Source organism: Notolabrus celidotus, chromosome 8, assembly GCF_009762535.1.
Source record: "Notolabrus celidotus isolate fNotCel1 chromosome 8, fNotCel1.pri, whole genome shotgun sequence".
In the NCBI taxonomy this organism is placed as follows: Eukaryota; Metazoa; Chordata; class Actinopteri; order Labriformes; family Labridae; genus Notolabrus; species Notolabrus celidotus.
In genome coordinates this window covers 27,408,941-27,428,490 of record NC_048279.1, presented here as the reverse complement: position 1 = coordinate 27,428,490, position 19,550 = coordinate 27,408,941, and the positions used below count along the sequence as shown (strand labels likewise).

Below are 19,550 nucleotides of genomic sequence, written 5' to 3'. Positions count from 1 at the left end.
TCTGCTGTTCAGTGATTTTGGTTTGGCTGGCCTTTTGGCTTCTGTTTGAGTCAGCGGGCTCAGCAGAGCCATCACACACTGGCAACAACTAGCGCCCTGGCACAGACAGAGGGGTCTGACCTGAGAGAGAGAGAGAGAGAGAGAGAGAGAGAGAGAGAGAGAGAGAGAGAGAGAGAGAGAGAGAGAGAGAGAGAGAGAGAGAGGGTGAAGCTGTGTGGGAAAGAGAAATAAAGGAAGTCAAAGTCATAAGAAAAGATGCAGGGTCAGAAAAACAACATAATACAGGGTCAGGAGTTAACATAAGAAATGAGTGTTAAGAAGGATCTGTGTGAAATTCACCGGGTGAGGAGAGGGGGAGAGAAAATAAAGCCAAGGGAGAGCGGCTGAGATAAGTGTGTAAGGAAGCCACTGTCTTCAAAATAATGACAGTGGTTTCAGACATATTTGTTTGGGATTAAGAGAAAACAGTCTGGGGAGAACAAGGGGATGAGGGAAAGAAAAGCAGGGCCTGAAAAGAGATAAAGAGAAACAGTGACAGTTGACTGTTTCCATTTGAATAATGATAGTGGATTTATGGAGGGCTTTAGCGCCTGTTGGTTTGGAGAGACAAAGAAAGTGTCAAAGGGTTTGGGAGCATAGAGTTTATAAAGAAGTGGACGTGTCCACCATGATGTCACCCATTGGTTTGTAAACCCCCTTTTAAGGCATTAAGTTTGGCATCTTGGCCACTGACGTCTAGGTTTTGAGTCCATTTTGGAAGATGGGGTTGATATTCATTGTCATGTCTCAAGTTGGTCTCCCCCTGCTGGGCAGTAGAAAGACTGCAGGCTTAGTTAGCAATGCAAACACTCAGCGAACTCAGCAAAATATTTTTAGTTTTTATTTTAAGTTCTTTGGAGGTATTTTCTTCCTTCATTGATAGTACAGGTGAAGAGAGACAAGTAATATGGGGAGCAGAGAGTGGGGGTAGACCTGCACCAGTGACTGCTGCAATGAGGATGCACATGGCGTGCACTTGAACCGCAAGGCCAGTCGGCGCTCTGCAAAACATTATTAAATAGATCCCTAAGCTGTTGTATGATAGTTTTCTTCTAGCCATGATGATGTATAAGGGTATTGTATAGTGATCAGGTGGTTATGCAAAATAGAATCCCTACAGAACTCAACATCATTTTGGGTTCTCATCTCACCCTGATGGAATTCTATTTTGCATAACGACTCGCTCATAGTGTTCTTGCAGCAACATAGAACATCCCAAATTGAACTCCCCATGTTAAAAAAAATATTATAAACATAAGCAAAAGCCCACAGTTAAAACCTCATTCCTCATATTTGTAGAATATAAGTGTTTCACATGTGATTGTTTGCTCCCAAAAGTCTGAGTATTATGTCTTCTTCTGTCCCAAAGAGGCCATGCTACAGGAGGTCACTGACAGGCTTAAACAGCCAAGCAGGTAACACATTGAGTCAGTTGTAGCCGACTCACAGAGCAGTGTAACACAGGGCTTTTGCAGAGGTGGGAATAGCGTCAGATATTGGAAGAGCTCTGTGCCAGCAGTCTGACCCGCTTACAATTAATCACATCCCACTGGGTGGCACGGCAGGGAAGAGGAGGAGAGATGGTGATGAGGGAAAGGAGGAGAAGGAGGGGGAGAGGAGGAGGAGGAGGAGGAGGAGGAGGAGGAGGAGGAGGGGGGGGGCAGAGTGAGGTGATATGAGGTGGAATTCGAGCAGAGCTAAAAGACAATTGAGGAGACATGAGAGGACAGCAGAAAGAAAGGAGGAGGAGGAGAGTCAAGGAAAGAGGCAATCTGCAATCTCATTTGTTCCTGTTTAAGGTGTAATGGTCTCATCAGGAGAACTTTATGTACATCTCTTCCTCTGCCTGCTTTTCTGCATCCTGTATGATTTGTTCTTCATTTCTTTCTTTTTTTCTTTCTTTCTTTCTTTCTTTCTTTCTTTCTTTCTTTCTTTCTTTCTTTCTTTCTTTCTTTCTTTCTTTCTTTCTTTCTTTCTTTCTTTCTTTCTCTTTCTTTCTTTCTTTCTTGCTTTTCCCACCTTTTTTCTTTCCTCCTTCCCCACCCTCTTTCCCTCTTTTTCTAAATTTACTGCTTTCTTTCTTTCTCTCTTTCTTTCTTTCTTTCTTTCTTTTCCCACCTTCTTTCTTTCTTTCCGTCTATCTTTCTTGATTGCGGTCTTCTTGTCATTCCTTCTTTCTTTCTTTCTGTCTTCCTTCCTTCCTTCCTTCCTTCCCTTTTTATTTTCATGTCTCGTCTGCAGATTCTCACTTTGAAATACCTCTGAGTATGTCTTTTCACTGTAACAGTGATATAATAACAATATCGGGAAGAAGAAGCCCTATTGTATTTCTGCTACACACTTTCCATACAGTCTATGCACACTGAAGCACACATGCACATGTAGCTTTTTGCCAAACCACATACAATCGTCAAATGCTAATGATTCTCTATTTAGAGTAAGTTAATCTGATTAAAATCAACATAATCAGATCATTGTTTCAGGACAGCTTTTGTCACTCAATTTCACATCAAGGTTTTCATTTACCCCCCAACTCCAAAGAGATGTGATTTCTTACAATAAATTCCTTCATACTACAAATTTGAATCTGATGGTCCTCTGTTCCTTGAGAGCTTGGCACTTTGTTCAACAAAGTTTTTACACTTTATATAATAGGCATTCTGAAAAGCTTGGAGTGCTAAACACCTTTTGTTTTCACTCAGGAATAGTATAAACATCCATTATTCAGTCAGTTGCAGGGCTGATACCAGAACCTATTCTTGCCTTTATATGTGGTACCATGTTGTCAGCAAAAAAGAATGTACATGGATCTAAATGGCAAAGATTTTACCAATAAAATGGCTCTTTGAGAGAAATGGCTTGTTTTTGAACATGATCTGAATAGTGTTACATGCTTACTTTTTCATGAGATATATTTTGGACATAAAGTGTTGCAAAGCTAAATAATAGTCAGAAAAAAATCCTTAATGAGTTATTATTTCTGCCTCCCAGTGCTTTTTTGGATCGGTTTGTAAACAGTTGAGCTTTCCCAGGGAGGTTTCCAACAGCAACACTCTGGAAATGTCAATTTTCTCTGAGATGAGAGGAGTAAATTGTGCGACTTTGGTTGTTCAAACACTTGAGAGTTTATTAAACTTGCCCACACAGACTCGGAGACACACACTTGTATGCAACGATACAAATAGTCAAAGTAGCACGAGCACAAACACACACACAAACGTATTTGACACATGCACACCAACAAAACACATCCGTGGATGCTACACAATTTAACACCAGGCTTCCAAAGTAGAGCGGTAAAGCAGGCATTAAACCCCGTGGGAAAGTTCAAATACGAGACAATTGAACCACTAAAAGCCCTTAACTCTCATACCTAAAGGGCCCTAAAGCCTGTTTGTTGACCTCATGGACCTTTAGAGTTTGTGTTAAAGTCAACAAGGTCAAAAATCACTTTGACTTAAAAGCTGAAATCTTTGATCAAAAGAAACGCACACTGGATGAAGGAAAGGAGCATTCAAATGCGAATCCAATTCCTTTTCCCACATACAAATATAAATTTACACTGATGAAAATACCAAGGTTCCCAATCCAACACTTTCATCCTTTAAAAAGGTTCTCTTGGCCTATTCAACACAGCCAGTAATGAATGACACACCTTGACCCGTTGTACAAAAGTGAAGCCAAATGACACCCCACAATGGGTGCTGAAATATTTCACTAGTGGTGATGTTTGCTGCCAGAACCCTTTGAAGTAGGGACAGGCTTTTGGAGCCACAGTGTTTAAGTCCTGCCCCCCTGTGCTAAACAAAACAAATATTCAGCTTACTGATGAATCAGCACAGAGTCTTCTGGTTTTACCAATGTAACAGATTCCTGCGTCTGTTTGAAGTAGACACTCAAAGTAAAAAAAACAAAACATGATTCTTGTGTCAGTGTTTGTCATGTTTCATTTCACCAGTCCTCTACTCTGTAAAAGCATGGTACACCTTAATGTTTGGGACAATTTTTGGCCTGATTCCCTCCTTCTGACAAAAGTCAGCAAAATCACAATTTTTTGGTGCTCTATAGATTATCTTGCCAAGTTTTCCTGTGGAGTGAGGTATGTTTGGAGTGATTTAAATTTCCCCAATCTGCTTGGAATAGATCATGATTGCAGGACAAAAACAAAAATAAAAATCATGGTCAGTATTTACAGTCAGATATCCTGTTGAGTGGGGGGAACCCTGAGGACAGGAGAGCAGCACTTTGGGAAATCTATTGTGGGCTTTATGCATCATTTCATACAGTGCATGGCTAGCATACACAATTAAAAACATACCTAATATATACAATATATACTCCCATGCATGACAACACATTCTTAAACACACCTGCAAAGAGCAGCACAGAATCACACAACAATATAGCTTGGCTCTCGGATGGCTGATTTCGTCAAGGGTCACTGACTCTCAGTGTCTGACTAAGCAGCTCAGGACACAGCTGTCCAGCCTGTAACACACTCATATATCTAACATAGGATGTGCTCATACAAAGCCATCACCCTCTTCCTCTCTCATGCTTAAAGGAGTAAATGGAAAGACTGAAGGGGTTAAATGAACATGTGACCCATTTAATCATAGAGGCCTTTCCGAAGTGGACGAGTGAATTGTGGGTGTGAAGGGGTTAAACAAACGAATGATTGAGAGAGTGAAGTGTCCAAGTGTTCCCCTTCCTCCTCCTCTCTTGAAGTCATAATGAGGCCTCAGGGAAGACTCTGAGGGCTCTTCACACAACTCAAAGAGTCTTTTAGGCCTTTTTGACGGTTGGCCCCTTTTCAGCGTCTGTGTGGGAAAAACTTTCAGAGACATAAATTCCAGATATAACTCACGGCAGAACAAAAAGCACCTGTAGCAGAACACACTCACATAGCTCTACGGATACAGTTTTTTCACTATAATTTGGTGTTGACACGAACAAAGACGAGTAAAGTGAAATGTATACTCTGTCAGTTAATATGCACAAGGATTTAACATGCTGTCATGTTTTGTGGTTGGCACTTGGCCAAGTATAATCTTTATGGAAGAAGTTGTTAATGTTTTTTGCATAAATAGTGTTGTTACGTTTTGAGCTACTGCCAAAGAAGAAGTGCCTAAAGCTGCAGGTCTCTTTCTACCTTGAAACTTCAAGAAATATCTTGTAATGAAGTGACTGAAACTGTCACACATGAAAAGTAATCACAATTTTATGAAGATCTTAAAAGAGTAGAATTAGAATCAGCTGTATTGTCGTTATACAGATACAATGAAATTTCGTCTGACTTCTCTCCGTTTAAATAAAATGAAATAAAACAAAATAAAACAAAATAAAATAGAATAAAATAAATAGAATAAAATAAAATAAAATAGTAGTAGTCTGACATGTTGGGAAAAAACTTTAATTTGTGCTTTTGCTGGGAGATTAATAGGAGGATATACTAAATCACCCCAGTACAGATGTTAATATAAACTGACTGCCCTTAGCCTGTTAGCTGAGTCAGGCCTATTAGTAATTAGTAGTAATCAAGTAGTATTTTCAGCTCAGTGCTTACATTTCTTATACATCTTTAATGTGTTGGCAGGTCACCTCACAGCCTCACCATAATGACAGGAATTTAGGTGGTCACCTGGCCTGGCCAAGATATAGCTGTTTCCTATTGTTCCCAGATTTTGTGCCATGCTATTTTTTCTAACTGAAACTATTGCCTTGATTTTTAGGCCTTGATAGGAGTATTTTTACTTCTCTGAGATGTCTCTGCTCAAAAACATTCATAGTATGGCTGCTTTTCTCATGTCGAGTCCATTTTTGGCCCAAATGGTCTGGCTTCAGCATCTGCCAAGATGGCACTCGACACCAACTGTAATCATTCATTCAGAAATCCAGCATTACACACAGCATGTTTATATTCCTCTACAGAGTCTTTTTTTTAGGTCACCTATTTCACTTACTACAGAATTACCACAGATATCAAAGATTTATAAATAGAAACACCCCACTTTCTCAAAATTCAGTTTGTGCCACACCCTTCACAAGTAAGATGCATGTTCTTTGCAGTTTTATTCCTTAGCTAAGAGTTCACAGTTCTGCTCTGTCAAATAAATGAGGAATACATTTTAAATTCGAGCATCTTACCCATCAATGGTTAGATTTAAACCTGTTTACACCCACTCTCCTGCAAAATCAATATTGATGCCTGCTTCACAGTTTACCTTATTATACAGCGTGCTTTGAATGACGATCAACATTCCTCTCTTGTACAATTTAAAACCTACTTTAAACCTTGTGTTTGCTGTTATTTCTTCAACACCACATTCAAATGTAGTTTTTCCAATCATTATTTTATTCATACATTCACAGCACTTGAGTTCAATTTGAGTGCTGAACAGATTACATTTTCTGATTAATCATTATGCTCCACATTGCAAGTGTTAACACAATCAAAACAGTTCAACATACAAGCACTTAATCCTCATTTAATTCAATGCAGCATTTAAACCCTCCCTCCTTTTATACAATATCTCACACCCACAAACACTAACAACTTTTAACAACCTCCAGATAAAGTAAGAACATATCCTGCTGCTATTAAAATAAGCATGACTTCATTCTACTTAAATATGAAGAAAGAGAATTAGAATTTCCACAAGCAGGAATAACATGGTTAGGTAACTTATTCAAACCTCTTGAGGAGACATTGCACTCTGTTGATCTATTGAGACAGCTTCAGTGGAAAATTTTAGAGTATGATAGAAAAACATCAAAGAGGAGGCACGTCAACATGAATTTTGGGGGCTGACAATCTGCACTGACTAAGGTTTCATTGTAGCTGTTAAGAAGTCCACACACAAATTACAGAGGTAGAAATATTTATTAAACGATAAGATTAAAATTCCTGCCCCAAAGGAAGAGATGACAGAAAAATAACATCCCCACAGACCAATTGAGAAAGAACATTGTTATTTTCTCTACAAGTCTTCAGCTGAAAACACAACCTGCAATGCCAGACCAATCACAAATGGAAATATGTCTGCAACCTCTCACTTCATTTTCAATTTTCAACTGGTGTTATCAATAGTCATTTACAAAAACTCACTCTTGGTGCAGCTGGATAGACCTAAAACTAACAGGATCAAAGAAAGGTATGATACAGCAGTCCACTGTTTGGCTAAGTAGCTATTCAAATATCCAATGTATGTGTTGTATAGTGCAACAATACATGGAGGTTTGGCATCACACGATTTAGTTATCAAAGCCACCTTCTTTAAACGCATTGCTCAGTCAGTTTCGTTCAGATGTGAAAAGTTGTAAAACAAACACAACTGCAGACGCCATCTTTGTTTCAGAGCATCAATGGCTGTCATCCGTTATTTCAGTCTTTATTGAGGACATGCCCTATATCAGAATAACATTAGTGATAGACTCAACAATGGTATGATGGCTACATGCTAACCTTAGTTAGCCACATTGGTTTTCTGATATTTTTTTGTTAGGGTTGTACATCATTTGATCAGATTAGGTGATTTCAAGTTAATATGAGTTTATAAAGTTTATTAAAGCAATTACTTTTACACTTGACTACTGTTTTCTAACTATCAGTGCCACTTTTGTTCATCTTTTTCCAATAGTGTTGGATTAACATTGGTTTTGCACTAGTTGGCTCTTTCAAGATGGCTTGCTTGTTCATTGGCGTGATTTGGGAGATCAAACTTTACCCAAGTTTAAATGGACACAAATACAAAGTCCAATGAAACCAGTGTTTCCATTGGAGTTGATTTTACTGACAAATATTTTCATTTTAATTCATGTACTCTGGTTCTCGGGACAGCTGTCAGTTCTTTAAGCAATTAGATTATTGTTGTCTCACTGGTGTTGCTGAGAGCGATGCAGGTACCATCACAGCATATATACAGTATGTGAAAGGTGGACAACAGTTTGCTTACCCCTCCAGGTTTTAACTGAGACACATTTTAACGCTAATAGTTCTTATCTAATAGGATCCTGATAAAAACAACATGTGGGCTCTTTGCTTTGCCCTCCAAATGATTTCTATATAATGTTTGCAATGATTAGAGGTGGTTTGATCAATCCCAACAACAATACAGCTGTAAGTGGGGCCATAAAATGCTTTTGTTGTGCTTTCAGTTTGTTGCTTCATTTCCACAATGGAGTATTGATTCGAAATTTCAGAGTGGTGCACCAGAGGAGTTTTATGCAGGAGGTCTATCTGAAATGAGACATCAGCAGCAGGAAAAGTGAAAACAATATTCCAAGATGATTGCTAAATATCCAAATAAATTACAGTGATTTCACACTGTTCGCAAGAAGCTGAGCTCGTGGCTCAAAAAAAAAAAACCATATCAAAATTATCCCAACACTAGAGTTCAAATATTGAATGTTCTTTGGTTGTTGTTTTTTCAAAACATGTCAATATTTAAATACCATTAAATCTTTTAAATTCACTCACAAGATGACAAAAACATGTTCTTAGAAAGTCATTTAAATTAATTCTCCAAACAAAAACCAGAAAGTGTTTTACGTACTGTCGCTCAAAGCTTTCTCTGAGTGAGTACAATCATAGATTACAAGTATGCAGTATAACAACAAAAACTATCACAACAAAACTGACTTTACCACACTCTTACATAAAGGTGCATTGTAGGAAACATTATACACTCTGTTTGGTAATTCAGTCATCAGAGCTCCTCTCTTGCTCTGTTTCTTTTTTGCGGACCATAACTAATGTCAGTGATTACCAGAAAGAACAGTTGTATTGAATGTGGAGTCGATATTGGCTGTAATCACAGTCATAAAGTTATGTTGTTGTGTTGTGTTTTAGTGTCTGCGGTAATTCAGACCTTCTGTCAGTGTATTGATCTGTGTCTGTTAAGGCTGATTGAGCATAATAGAGACTAATAGAAAATTCACTTTATTACACTTATGTACACACACGCACACACACACACAGTTAGACACACTATGCCTGCCATTAGTTTGTGGCGACGAACACAAATAGAAACAATTTAGTCCATAACTTATGCATGTGTCCTTTCTTGAGATTCATATAAAAACAAATATGAGCCTCTATTCCAGGATCTGGTGAAGTTTACCGGTAGTGTATTTACAGGGACTTGAACAGGAAAAAACAATGTACAGAGCGATAACGACCAAAACTGTGACCTTATTAAACTACAGGACAGACAGTTGCCCTTTTAAATTTCATCCTCCATTATAAAAGAAGACACAAAACACTCAGACACTTGGGTTGAAGGTGAGGTTATGACAAGAAATGTCATGTGGACACAGACCTGGCTTCATCTCATAGTGTTTATAAAAATGGAAGTAGTCTCAATGACATCACCTCTGAAGAGGCGTTATGACCTTCCTCTATCTCTATGTCTAACACGAGTCTGCTTCTGCTCAAGGTTTCTGCCTGTTAAAGGAAGTTTGTCCTTGCTGCTGTACCTTCCCGCAAAGTGCTCTGCTCATTGTGAATTAAGATTAGATCAGACTGAGTCCTGTCTGTAAGACGGGACTGGACTTTATACTGTCTCAATGTTGGGTCTTTGTCAATAATATAACATAGAGTACAGTCTAGACCCTGCTCCGTTTGTAAAGCATATTGAGATACAATTTGTTGTGATTTGGCGCAATGCAAATTAATATTGATTGATCTCAAAGCAAAAGATAGTGGTCGCTACAGTGGGAACACTGACTCCAACTGACTTTCAGCTTATCTAAAAAAACAGCAAAGAGGTGGAGTTGAGGCCAAAGCCATGCTGCTTGGCAAACAGCCACAATGTCCACCTGTCAGTCAAATTAGCCACGCTCCTTACTATTCCTCAGTATACTACTCTTGGCCTACATACAACAAAAATAAATATGGTATTTAGAAATTCAACATCCTCACAGTTGTAACAGATAAACAAATCAGGTGAATGAGAGACAAAGCTGGTGTTAATATCAGGATGTAAACATTGTTTATTCTGCTGTAAAAAAAACAACTTTTTGATAAAGACTCCAACACGGACTCATTGGCTTGAGCCAGTGTTAAGTGAATACTATAAGTGGGTGTCAGTTGGCCTAGCTGTTTAAGTGCATGCCCCATCACTGCTCAAAATACTTCAGAATCCAGAAATACTTTACTGACCACAGCATTGCAAAGTGTCATATCTGGAGCATATCTAATCTCTGGAGTTAAGATATGTCTAAAAATAGCAGGTGGATTCAGGGATTTTTTATAATGGTGTAACACAAGTACTCAAAGAAAGATATCTTTTATAATCCTTTAACTTTTATTTGGTCATGATTTGAATCTTGACAAAGATTACATGATCAGAAGTGTGTATTAGGTAACTTGTGCCTTGTTCCGTACTCTTTGTGCAATCACTTTGTCAGATACTAAAAAGCAACTACGTTCACGAGTTGTTTTGGGAGTATTTATTTATTATTTATGCTTTTATTCATGCCTGGTTTCATATCAAGATCTGAAAAGTAGAGCTGAAGACATCTGGTCCTCTGTAAATTGCCAGTTCATCCTGTGTTTGTGCATTTATTTTTTTATACAAGTGTGTATGTATGTGTGTTAGAGAGGCAAGATTGACGAGTGAGGCTTTGACCTCAGTGTGTAGGCTGCAGCAAAGACACATATGATAACATCATCCTTTTTCCCCCCCTGACACACCCACACACACCACCCCCCCCACACACACACACAGACAAACGCTGAAGCACGTACAAACACGATAGCATCTCCCTGGTGGGTTTCCTCTAAAGAGTCTCCTCCATCACTGACTGCAGAGGCCCTTTTACTGCAGCAGAAGGATCGCTGCATTGAAAAACGCACATGTGCAGACACACGCAAGCATACACCGTACATGCTGACTCAAGAGTACACGCTAAACCATATCACACACACACACACCCACACTCACACACACACACATACATTCACAGAGGGGTCGTGGATCTGTCCTGCATTGGCTCTGCAGCGGTCACTGCAGCCTATCTCAAATTAAAAAGAGAAAAGAGGGCTGAATAAGCATTTTTTGATAGAAATGTTGCGTCGCAAACAGTGTGGGAGCAGTCCTTGGGCTTCTTTTTTTATGGTGACTGCAAAAACAACATGTGTTTTTTTTTTCTAACAGAGTTTTCACAAATAATTAATCTGCAAGATGGAATGATTCCAGTAAAATAGGGCTCCAAAACCTGGCTACATCTAAATAAAAATATATGCATAAGATTGTTGTTATCATTTTTAATATGAGGAGATGGGAATAAAAATGAAAGGAAAGAACTCTGCAGTACCAACTTCTAAAGGCATAACATATTGTGAACAGGTGTTTATGCAAATTAGAATCCCAACAGGGTGAGCAGAACCCTGACACGAAGACATAGTTTCCATAACAACCTGTTCATTATACACATCCTGCTTATTATGGTTCTTGATGATTGATTGATTAACAGTTGTTTATCTGTACACCCAAAAAACGAGTCCCTCTGAATCTACAGTGTTTAATGCTGCAATGTTAATAGATTCTTATCAGCCTCCTCACAGGACAAATTAACATTAAACAAAACAATTTAATTTATGGTGAAATGAAACATTGGCCTGCTTATTCATTATGAACTACATTAAGCTAAACATTTTCATTGAAGGTAAAATTAGACAATGTGAACAGGACTCCTGCAGGAATATTTATGTTGTCATATCTGTCCTTATTGAGCACTTCTTGGAGCTTTGCATTCAACACACCTTTAAACATACAGTATATGAGGCTCTTTTTAACATTATTGCTATTTCCACTGCAGCTCATGGTGTAAGATACTTCAGCCATCAGCAGCTTAGAGATGCTCTCACAAGCTCTGTTGCTGTTGCCTGGATTGTAGGACAGGATGCTGCTCCACCTTTCCCTGTGTTTGGGGCCCAGTAGCTCCTCAGGCTGCTCTCACATCTTATACCCCGACCAGCCTGAAATGGAAACTGTTGATGCCACAGTGTCAACAGGCAAAGGTGAAATGTGCTAGACTCCTTTCTGCGGATTGATTTGATAGGACGTGTATGATCGGGCTGTCCCTTGAGTCACTTTTGCTGTTGAGAATTAATCACCAATGTTATGGCATTTTGACCAATCAGAATCCGTCTAATCTACTTTACACAGTAGAGGATTAATCTGCTGTAACAACCAACCCACTTCATATTACCCCTTTCCCATTAACTTGGTCTGCTTTGTCTCTGCAATGTAATCCGTGAACTTCCTCCACTAGTTTCCCTCTTCACAAGCATGCACATGGTTTTTGTACAACCGCTTCTCGTCCAAGAGTATCTATGAGTTCTTTAAGAGTGCAGCCATGGCCGGCGGCGTGTAAAATGAGTTGGGGAAAAAAACTTCCATGATATAAAACATAGTTGTGGACTTTTAAATGATGTTTTTAGTGTTTATGTTGGCGAGGTTAGTGCAGTCACTACTTTATTAAGGCAGAGAGATGTGGAGGGGGGCTGAGCGGAGTGAGTGAGAGAATAACTGACAGGGAAATTGCAGAGGGAAATTATTGTTATTTCACAATTAAATTATATATACTGGGTGGAATCACCCCTGACAGGGCTGACCATAGCTGCTCTCCTGATGTGTGTGTGTGTATGTGAGAGTGAGTGTGAAACTTTATCCGTCTAGCAAGGCCACTGAGGCTATACTGGCAGGGAGGGGAATGTAGAAAGAGAATCGGAAGGAGGGAGAATTAAAGAGAAAGAAAAGTAGTAACATCAACAGAGTGGAGCAGAAACAGTCTATTTTAAGGCTAAGTGGGTGTTAGTAAAAACACAGCAAACCCCTGTAATGACCCTATTTTGAACAGTTGTGACTACAGTGTGTTAAACAAACAGTCCTTGATTTTTGACGGTGCAATCCAAACCCTCGGTGCGGTCACACTGTATGTTTAGGCACAAACATATTGCAGATGCTGGAAATAAAAACTCTCTTATGTTGAATTGGGGTCATTTTTCAGAGAGAACGCTGACCTTGTCCTTGTCGGGAAGCATTAAAAACACATTGTCAGACGTGAAAAATGAATGGGTTTTTAGTTGTAAAAATATTACCTCTCAGTCTTCATTCATCCTGAAACAATGAGTCTTTGAACACACAAGGTTTCGGGTGATATATAATATAAACTTGCCTTATTTTATAATCCAACAAAATTAATGATCCATGCAACGCTGGTAAAAACAGAACAGAGTTGCAATGGCTCGTGTTGACGTTGGCTACCAGAAGTCACAAGAAAAACTACAATATAATATAATTTTTAGAAATCCTGGGCATGGCTGTAACCAGCTATGAGGTTACTGAGGTCTGGACCTCGATAATATTTTGAAACAAGACAGCAAGAAAATGGTACAAACCAATGGATGAAGCGTTAGATGGCTTTTTCTTTGAAGAGTCTTATAAAGGAATGATACAAAGTCATGGCCCGCCCTACACTGCCTTTTATTGAATTGGGCTTAAGGAGTCAGGTTGATGCACGACTCATGAGGAATGGTGATTGGTTAAGTCAGGTCATATACTTGCATCAAGTTATCACATACTATACCTTGTTTACTGTAAAAAAAATTGTCGTCAGTGACTCCTCTAAGGATAATAACTGAGGTATATTTTTCAAGTAATGTTCATTGCATTGTGAACACATTATGCAAGCTTATTGTCTAGTCTATTTCTTTACGTCTATACTGTTTCATCCATGAGGGAGCTGCTAGTGTCTGATTTTATCCCCCCCTTACTGCGAGGGATTGAACGACTCCAGTCAATGTGATGTGAGCCCCCTGTGCATTCTCTTATGATGGAGTAGTCGCCTCTTGCATGTTTTTTCCCCTCTGCTCTCATTTCTGTCTCCATTTCTGTACACGAAAACCACAGAAAATCAATAACCTGTGTTTCTTCAGCACACCAACTACAGCTGTTTGTGTGTGTGTATCTATGTATGTTTGCAATGACAATCAACCTTGTTTTTCATTCCACTGTAGGTCAATACAACATACAAGACATAAATTAGTTTATGAGGGAGCTGATAGACGGAGACAGCAGTGACCTGCTTAGGAATGAGGGATGGAAAAAAAAAACAGATCAAAGACGTTTGTGTGTTCATATATGTGTGTTCATGTGTGTATGAATAAATTATGAGTTTAAACTCTATATGATGACTTGGCACACAAGTGGCACCCTGGACAGAAGGTCAGAATTTGCAAAAGCATAGGCTGCAGTATTGATGATGTTTGAAAAAAGATTATAAATGCTTATTTGATTTAAATTCAAATTAGATCACATTTATTCATACAACCAAGAATAACACGTTTATACAAGTGTGTCTTATAATATTAACATTATGAAATCTATATTTTGAGTCCCACAATTCAGTGAAAGGAATACTTCATTTTAAGAGAACCTTTCAAAAAGCAACAATGGAAATTAAATTATCTGCAGTAAATAGTTTCTGTTCTTACTAAACTGAAAAAAACCCACATCAAACGTTAGCCTCTCCATAGCTCCCATTATTAAAGAGACAACCATAATAACTAAAATCAGCTCTTTACAATGTCTGCATGAGTCAACTCAAACACTATTTACCCACTTAAAGGAGATCTATATTCATTGTCACCTTTCATTATGACAGTTTGGTACACCTATAGAGTACATTTGCATGATTGGCAGCTCAAAACCCCTTTCTTGATCTTATACTGGAGTCTGTGAATACCCTCATTTAAACACTATTCAGTCTTTGCCTTGAACACTTCCTCTTGGCTGCTATTCCAATGGTATAAAGTTAGACACAGTGTTACTGTTCTCACAGCTTTGTAGTTATGAAATGATTCAAGAGTTATACTTGGGTCGTATACGGAACATGTCTGAGGCTTGCTTTTAGAGCCCACGTTAGTTACATAATGTGCTGTTATAATGTTACTTCCGGCTTGTGGTTTTGATCCTTTTTGGAAGGTCTTTATAGATGGAACACCACCAGGTTTTAGTAACAGATGAGCTGCTAATCCAGCTCATTCTGTTTCTTTTTAACAAAGAAGTCATCAGTGAATTGGAGAGCACAAATAGAAACCACTGATATTTATTCTAACATCAACGTAACATAGTGCAAGCCGTTTTAGGTGTTTACATCTCACATTCAGAATTGCGTCCATTAGTATCCTCATAAGGTTCACAGAGAAGGCTAACAAACATGTTTTGGTGTAGCAGAACATATTTAATGATTGTGTTCATCATTTTTTTATTATAATTTGCTAGTCTATGACACCAGGATTCCCCAAAATCAAATTTTACACACATCTCTTAGTTTGAAACCCCCGCCTAACAAAGCTGTTCCTATAAACAGAGTTATTAAAGTTTGAGAGTTTAACAAAAATAACCAAACCTGGTCATTATTAGTGTTTTTTTATCTCTTGTTTCTCTGAGAGGTTGTAGAAAAGGTGACGTAAACTTGAACCTGCTGTCAGGATAGAATTTAATTTGATTGGCGTCACTGTAAAAACCGCCAGAACCAAAAAGTGGCACCATGGATTTATTTTAACAGTCTGTTTTTCCTCTTTCCCCCCTCCTCTCTCTCGCTCTCTCTCTGTTTCTCTGTCCAGCACCCTCAACAACAACAACATCACCCTCATCCCCCTGTCCAGCTTCAACCACATGCCCAAGCTGCGGACGCTGTGAGTATAACACACACACACACACACACACACACACACACACACACACACACACACACACACACACACACACACACACACACACACACACACACACACACACACACAAACATCTACACACACGAACACTTGCAGAAAACTCCTGACATACACTACAGATACTCAGATGAACACACACTCTGTGGTTGCAGATTAACACATACACACATGTGCAGGGATGTATTAGTGCCTACTTACATCCAAACTGACCAAATATGCACACACGTACACACAAACACACACACACACACACACACACACACACACACACACACACACACACACACACACACACACACACACACACACACCACAAACAGTGGTGCAACTGAGTGCGGCAGTGGGGTCTGTGTGTGATCATCTCATCACGCCATAATAAGAGACCCACTCTTCTATTGTTTCATGACTGCAAATAATCATGTGGCCATTACGTAGACACACACTGGCAAATAAAGACACACACAGCGATGGATACAGTGACAAATATATGAACACACACCACACACATTTGAGTAATGGTAACCTCATTAAAACCACAAGAAGAGCTTGTTTAGGCGCTACAGTTCAAACTGCTTTGATTCATTAGAAGAAACCTCCAATACTGATGTTACTAAATTGAGCACAAACAATACATTACACACACACACACACACACACACACACACACACACACACACACACACACACACACACAAAGTCGTAATCCAAAGTGAACCCCCTGCCAAATCACCCTTTCTGATTGATTACAGCAGGGTTCTCTCATTGCGTGCAAATCTGTTTTTTGTGGGTTATTCCGTGTATTTTGTTGTGTGAAGGAGATCTTGCAGTTGCCAAGGCAATGGCACGACATCCCAAGGGAGACTACCCATAATCCTTTGGGACTGTGGGAGTTGCATTCTTTTTGGCCACACTGGGGTTGAATTCTGCCAAACCAGCGTGCATAGAACGGGATTTCCCCCCAAATCACCATTTTTTAAGAGGCACTCTTGTGGTCGAGGAACCCTACTTGACGTTCAGACATGGGGATTTCTCAATACACAGCCCATCAAAATAAATGCAGGATAACAACCACTGAGTTCCATTTATCTTTTATGGAAATTTTCAGACAAATTTATAATGACGGCATACATCGACAGCCAATCACAAAGAGGGGTTTCTGTGTTTCTTGTTGTTTAAGCCTTTTTGAGCCAGGCAACTCAGCCCAAAGTATCCTTTAATAATTGGCTTCCAGGCAGCAGCGAAGCTACACAGTTCTAAGCAAATGGAGTGCAGAGTTACCGATCCCTATATCTTTTAATCAGAGGCCCTTGTCTGACTCTGTTTTCTGTCGACACTGAGTGATCGCGCCCTCTGATATCCTTATTCACCCTCTTCCTTTTTTCTCACCATTTTCCCTCTACTGTATTGATCTGAATATATGACAGAGTATTTATCCTTGAAATACATCCGAAGAGAGAGGGATCATCTTATATTCAGGGTTTAGTCATAAAATGTCAATATTCAGTACAACAGTAGACAGTGCAACTCATCTGTATAGTCATGACTGAGGCCAGCCGTCACTCACCGCCATGTTGACCGAGGGGTGAAAGATGAATAGACATGGTGAATGACATTACTAAAAAGTAGGACAGGTAAACCAACAACAGAGGCAGAGTTATGATGTTTATGTAGGGAAACGTTATCAATGAAGCAGAGACATTAAACAACCGTCAAACTGCCAAGAAATATGACGTCACAGAGTTCAGCGTCCAAAGATGGTGTGCAAAAGAAGTGTCTTAATATGCGCATTAGTATGTTTCTGAAAAACAGATCCAAAGTATACCCGTTACCACATCCCATGAATCATCCAGTAGACTGTAGGTTATTTTAATTTTCATGGTATAACAATACCAATAACATAAGTCCCTCATGTTCACATGATAACATTTCATTCTGTTTAAATGTGAAATTGTAATTTGAAGACATTCAATATGGGTTTTGTTTGGTCATTGTTAACAATTAAAATGGTTTTCCACATGAATAAAAGAAAGATTCGGTCTTAGAGTACTTTTTGAAAGATGGGGATGTTGCCTTAATTTCAGGGTCATCTTTTATGCAGTCCAATATGGTATATGTGCATCCCTTTTTTGGCTCATTCCTCTGTTTGTCCCTTTTTCCTCTGCTCTGGTGTTATCTCTTGTAAAAAAAAAAATCTTATTAAACTTGATATAAGCCACATTCAACTGAGAAGTCAACCAAGATGTGAAATACTTATACCAATATATTGCAAGCCAAAAAAAAAGTCATCCAATGGGATACGAAAAATGTACTTGTCAAGTTTCTTGAAAAAAGAATAACGTCTTATTTCAAGAAATTTAAAAGGTATGTTTTTTCTTCCTCACTGGCAGATAGTTTTACTCATTCAAATCAATTCAGGTCTCAGTTTTGGTTTGTTATATCTTGAAGTAAGACATGTATCTTGATTTGTTCGGTAACATGGCTCATATTAAGTCTAATAAGTCACCTTTTATGAAAAATAAGACAAAAATGCTTGCTTAGGTTTGAGTTTTTTGCAGTGCAGCTTTTGTACCCCGAGTCATCCACCTCCTCTTTCCTCTGATTCCACTTTTCTGTCTCCTCTTCCCTGTATTCAATTTTTTGTCCTTTCTATTTTGCCGCCCTCAGATCCCAGTATTGAATTTGTTGCTTTAATAAAAACAACTCATTCAATCAAATGTTTAGAGATGTCCCCGATTTGATAAGAAGGGGGTTAAAGAAGTTTGTGTGTATGTGTGTGTGTGTGTGTGTGTGTGTGTGTGTGTGTGTGTGTGTGTGTGTGTGTGTGTGTGTGTGTGTGTGGAAACCTATTTCTAAATAGAAAGGCTCACCTCTATGCCATCTTCCCTTTGACTCCTTGATATATAGCTGTTTTTAAATATATATTTAATTATTTTTCTCATTATATGTCTCAATAAATTTGTCTTCCTCTTCCTCTTCATCCTCATCCTCTTCTTCTTTTCTTTTTTCCCCGAAGAATCCATTTATTCTGTTAGCAGTAATGATATCATCTCATGGTGTCTCTCACTCAGAAACTTGATCCGATGAAGAGACGAGAACTCCCACTGCTTCAATCTGAGTGTGTATGAGTGTATCTGTGTGTGTGTGTCTGTGTGTGTGTGTTATTCACTGTACTAAAAAGGTAACCCCCTGGAGCAAATACTAAGAATAAAAACACACACACCAAACACACTCACATTCACAGAAGCATTATGCATGGTGCCCTATGTCACCCTGCAACCACTGAAGACAACAAACACTAACACCGACTAACAGCTCCACACAAACACAGTTTACACACACACATTCACACAAACACAGCACTCCCTCTATGCCCCCTGCATCTTCCCATTCTCCCCTGTGTTTTAATCCTACTTGTCAGTAATTAAGGCTGAGCCGGGGGTGGGCCGAGACGTGGCTATCTCCAGGCAGGGGTTTGACTATAAACTGGATTTATAATGGGAGAGTGGTATTAAAACCCACTGCCCCCGCTGCTAGCATCAATGAGCCCATCTCTGTTCCATAACAGGATTTGTCCTCTGCTTTATTACAAAGCAAGGCCTGTCTTCTGAAAGGCTAGATATCCCGGCTCGCGTATAATACGCTGACAAGACATTCTGCTGTTCATCCGCCCTGCTCCTCCTCATCCCTCCCTCTCTTCCCTTTCTCTCTCACTCTTTCTCTCTTGAGGTGTCAAATCCAGCCGGTCCGGCTCAAGGAGAGTCTC

The 19,550-nt window shown here is 39.2% G+C and overlaps 1 protein-coding gene across 2 annotated transcripts in view; it reads left to right on the top strand.

The window, feature by feature from the left end:
- slit3 (slit homolog 3 (Drosophila)) overlaps window positions 1-19,550 on the top strand; it is a 316,661-nt gene that overhangs the window by 211,685 nt on the left and 85,426 nt on the right. For both annotated transcript variants that reach the window (XM_034690744.1, XM_034690743.1), the window contains one exon: window positions 15,677-15,748. In XM_034690744.1, coding sequence (XP_034546635.1) covers window positions 15,677-15,748 — 72 coding nt within the window. The remainder of the gene's footprint in view (window positions 1-15,676; window positions 15,749-19,550) is intronic.